The 4,766-nt window shown below is 31.6% G+C and overlaps 1 protein-coding gene across 1 annotated transcript in view; it reads left to right on the top strand.

Annotated features, from left to right (window-relative positions):
- The window catches only part of LOC105623955, a 30,165-nt gene extending 26,238 nt beyond the window's left edge, over positions 1-3,927 (top strand). Inside the window, exons 14-15 of the mRNA XM_012205325.1 lie at positions 2,066-3,067; positions 3,625-3,927. Of these exons, the coding sequence (XP_012060715.1) occupies positions 2,066-3,067; positions 3,625-3,927 (1,305 nt within the window). The remainder of the gene's footprint in view (positions 1-2,065; positions 3,068-3,624) is intronic.
- The last annotated feature ends 839 nt before the right edge of the window (positions 3,928-4,766 follow it).

Genomic DNA, 4,766 nt, shown 5'->3' with positions numbered 1-4,766 from the left:
AGAAGATTTAAATTTTAGTATACATTTATTAAATTATATAGGTTAGTCGGCACGAACTTTCTGGACAATCCAAAATATATATATATAATATATATCTCATATTGAACTGAAAATCTCAATCTATTTAATTAATTTAATTGAGCAGTCAAAAATTTATATCTTTCGCATGCAACATACAGGTGATGGTTATCTATTTGATATTAACATATAAGAATTATTGCGCAGCAATTCACAAATTGTGTGATTCTATTTTAAATTTCTTTAGTATCAAATATTAAAGAATATTTAAATTATACATTATTTATAGTATATTATTACATATAATGTCTTTTAATTTTTTTTTCGCTTTTTCTCGCATATATTTAAAGATATAACGCGAGATTTAAATTATATTTTCATTTTTTCAATGATAAATCACGACTATCGACACGAATGAATTATTTTAGAGAATTGTATTATAGTAGAACCTATCAACTTCATTGCTTTAAAAGTTGTAATATAAATGATTATTACGTGTTACAATATTAATATCATATTTCGACATTATCAAACGAATAGATTGTACGAAATAGATTTGCGTCTTCATATTTTGCATTGTATAATTTGCAATTGAAGACATATGCTAAAAAATATTTCGAAAGAAGAAAATCGAGTTTGTTCGCATGCATAAACTATGATGCATATATAAATTTCATTTCTGTACATTTTTTAAGTGAAGATGTGAATCCATATCTTCAATCGATAATCCGAGTTATTTACTACTAAAAATGCACGCATCACATTTGCACAAATTGCACATAGAATGTGATCTAATTTGCACTACACGTTCTCGATGTATCTCGTATACTACTCAATTCGCGTTAACACAATGGAATCGATTCCGCAATTACGAACTACGAAAGAGAATATTTTAATCGGTAAGTACCACCTATCTACAGCGTATGTGATGACTAACAAATAATTGTATTTATATATATCGAAATGTAAATCCTAATATTTCTCGCAATTTTTTGTTGCCATATCCTGCTAAACTCCAATAATCATACAGCAATTAATACATGTACATTACTCTATTATTTGTAAAATTTTATGTATTTAATAATTTCTTTAAATCCGTACTAAAATTAGAAATTAGTACTAATCCGTAATTAATTCGTACTAACATATTTTATATATTATTCATAACTTTCCATCTCATCAAAAATAATGCTTCACTGCAGTATTAATCATGATAGATGAATACTATTTATATGTAATCATATTAATAAATAATATTGCATAATTAATTTGCAACGTATAAAGATTACATAATACATTAATAAAAAGGCTTTTTGAACGTACTAATAGAAACAGCTTATTCTTTGCAAAAGCGAATGCATGAGTGTGCTTAAAACATATTAGTCCGTGCTGCTATTCTTCCAAATTTTTTATGTAAATAAGAAATATCTAAAACTTCGATATTCTCTAATGTAGCGCGTAAATTGTTACTCTTCTCTAACACTCAAATTCGAAAATCTTTTCATCAAAATTTACATATTTGCATAAAATTTATATATTTATAAATTTATAAATTTATATATTAATATCGAGAATTTAAACTTGAACATCTTAAATACACAAAAAGAACAGAAAAAATTTCAATCCATTAATAAAATCGCGACTGATATGTATTGAGCAAAAAAGTGTCCATATGATTGATAATTATTGTCATACTTCTTTCAAAATCGATAATACAGATTTAAAAATCGTACTAACTAATATTAAAAAATTTTTTACTTACAATATTACTATTAATATTATTACAGCGTTAAATATTAAATTTATATTAAGAATATTGTCATTTATATTAAAAATATTACATCAGACAATAATATTAATCGTATGACAGTTTCACAAGAGAAAAAAAAAAGGTAAAAGGAAAAGGAACAGGAATTTTGTGACTCGCAGCATGCAAGAGAAAGTAAAAAAAGAATAATAAACATTCAACATACAACATAAATTACGCAGTTTTCGAATGAATTCTACATTAAATCGGTAACATCAGTCGATTCTTCATATGTTCCAGGAAGAACGACTACCTATGTCTAAAGAGACCGACGATAGTATTTCGAGCCTGCAAGAAGACAAAGATACGAAGATGCCGGTCTCATGGCGCAAAAATAACGCCGAGATAATTAATCTCGAAACGAATAATCACGCCATGAATTCGCGTGCTCCCGTCGATCGTCAGAAAGTCAAAAGCGAGAAAGACACGCCTGGTGAAACGACATGGAAGGACCACCAACAAACGGATGACATTCTGGAGAATCAAAGAAAAAACAGCAAAAATGAAATTAACGCCAAGCTTAATAATCAGGAGCAAAATATCGAGGCTGAACACAAGAACGATAAGGAGCGAAAAGTTCGGAAGATTGATTTGAAAGCGTACGGTTTCGAGAACGAGTTTTCGGATAAGAAGAAATCTCAACAAATCCGCCAACAAAGAATGGTGAATAGATTGGACCTGAGCTCCTTCGGCTATCAAAATGGTCTACGTCGCGCTCACTCCAACAATCAATTGGACCAACCATTGCGGAACGACAAATCAAATCTAACTAAACATGGATATAAAGAATATCTGATCGACATGCCGAGATCATTCGGTTGCAAGGATTTCGCGAAAAGCTCAAAAGGATTCAATGAGCTGCGGGACGAAGTCGAGGAGGTAAATTCGCGGCTAATATCCGTTAAATCGATGCCAAACGTCGCTGAAGACATATGTTATCATGCGAATCCTGTTTACGTGAACGACGCGCAGGATGAATTGACTGCCATAAATCTATTGGAGCTCGTGAAGGAACACGATGTGATCATTGAGGATGACATTTCGCTGCTAAACGATTACGATGAAATCTCATCCGACGTCGAAAGATCTTTCGAGGATATATATATTATGACCAAGGCTCAATCTCGGGAGACGAATGAAGAATTGCGGGTGATGCCCTCAGTGAAAAGACTCGCGGAAGTGTTCGGCAGGCGACAGACTTCTGAAAAGACTGCCGTGCCCGCGAAAGTATACAGAGCTTTGGTAACTAACGAAATATCATTTTATTTCAGTTAGATTTCAATTTAGTCTCGGATTGATATCGAATTTCAATGTATTTGTTCGAAGCAAGAATAATATGCGTTCATATATATATATAATAATTCATAAAAATAAAAGATATACATAGACAAATAATTAAATAGATGGATTTATTTGGAAACAGAAAAATAAATAATAAATCTACACGTAAATATTTACCAGAATTTTCAAAATTTGAATGACTACAAATTCAGATGAAAAAGATCTATGAATTATAACCTGCAGACTTCACTCTTGCTCTGAATATTTAATTTAATGCATAAATTTGTTGGTCACAGTAATTAACTAAACTAAATTGTAGTACAATCTCAAAAATTATGACGTCATATATTTGACAGATTAATAATATTTATTTGAATAATTATTCGTGATGCAAATATGAATATTTCTATTTTTAGAAGCCTCAGAAGCTTTAGAATTAATATAGAGCATTTTTTTAAATAGGCATCATACATCAGTACAATTTATATATTGGATCAAATCGATTTTCTGTCTCGCAGGTAGCGAAAGTAGATGATGCCAAGGATAGATCGGCCACTCCTGAAGTACAGATAGTTGAAACGCCCAGGCAGATGCACAGTTTGACAGCCAGATCTCTTTCGAGGGAATTTCGGGAAGGTTTACGTCAAATACCCGGAAAACTGACATCACTACCAGTCAGTCGATCGTTAATAGAAGAACGACCTACAAATCGAACAGAAATCGTACGATCGAAACAAGAGAGCAATGACACCGCCGTGATCTCACCCGGCAAGCTCAAATCGAACATAATATTTTGGGAGCAAATGCAGAAAAGAAGTTAAACAATATCTTCCCATGAATTCTTAATAATCGTTGCAGTATTCTGGTATTTACAAGACAGAACGAAAGGTTACGATCGCGAAATCAATTGTATATACATATATGAAAAACAGAGATTGGAAATTACGCGATAATATATCGCTAAGAAAACCATGGCTTAGTATAAATTTATGATAAAATCAAACCAAGAAGTTAACTCGAAGAAATATATAACTAAATAGTGTAAATGTAATTATTGTGGGGTTTTATGGCAAATAACAATTAAAATTACAGCGACAAATCGCTTTCAGTTAAAATAGGATTTATCGCCTATTTCACAATTCATCAATTTTGTATATTTGTAAATGATTTTTGTGTACGTAGAATTTTACTCAGTTTCGAACTGAGTGAAAATGTGGAACTATGCAAATTTCACGCAAAGTCAAGTCAAATGTGACATTTTAGAAACGGCATTTATAAGAAAGATTAATTGCTACTTAATTAAGAGTTAAGTAATTTGCATTCATAAAGTTACCAACGTTGCTATCCTTGCGAGCGGCAAGGATGTGTTAATGTCTGCAAAAGATAGTTCCTTAGGCCGGCCACATACGTTCAAATAAACTTACAGGTATGCTTGCGCGAACTACTTGTACAAGTTTACTTGAATGTGTGTGGCCGGCCTTAGCGTAAATTAATTTTGAAACATTAATGTTAACATGATAGGATAATTTTTTCGCTGCCAAGGCGATAACAGGAAGATAGCTTTACATAGAAGTGTAATGAAATTCGTGCCAAATGGCATCGCGACACGATATGTTGATAGCCAAAGAAAGCATTCTAACATCGTGTTCGAGATGAGAGA

The sequence above is a fragment of the Atta cephalotes genome (assembly GCF_000143395.1).
Source record: "Atta cephalotes unplaced genomic scaffold scaffold00068, whole genome shotgun sequence".
Lineage (NCBI taxonomy): Eukaryota > Metazoa > Arthropoda > Insecta > Hymenoptera > Formicidae > Atta > Atta cephalotes.
Note: the sequence above shows the minus strand (reverse complement) of the source record. Positions and strands in the feature narration are given on the sequence as shown.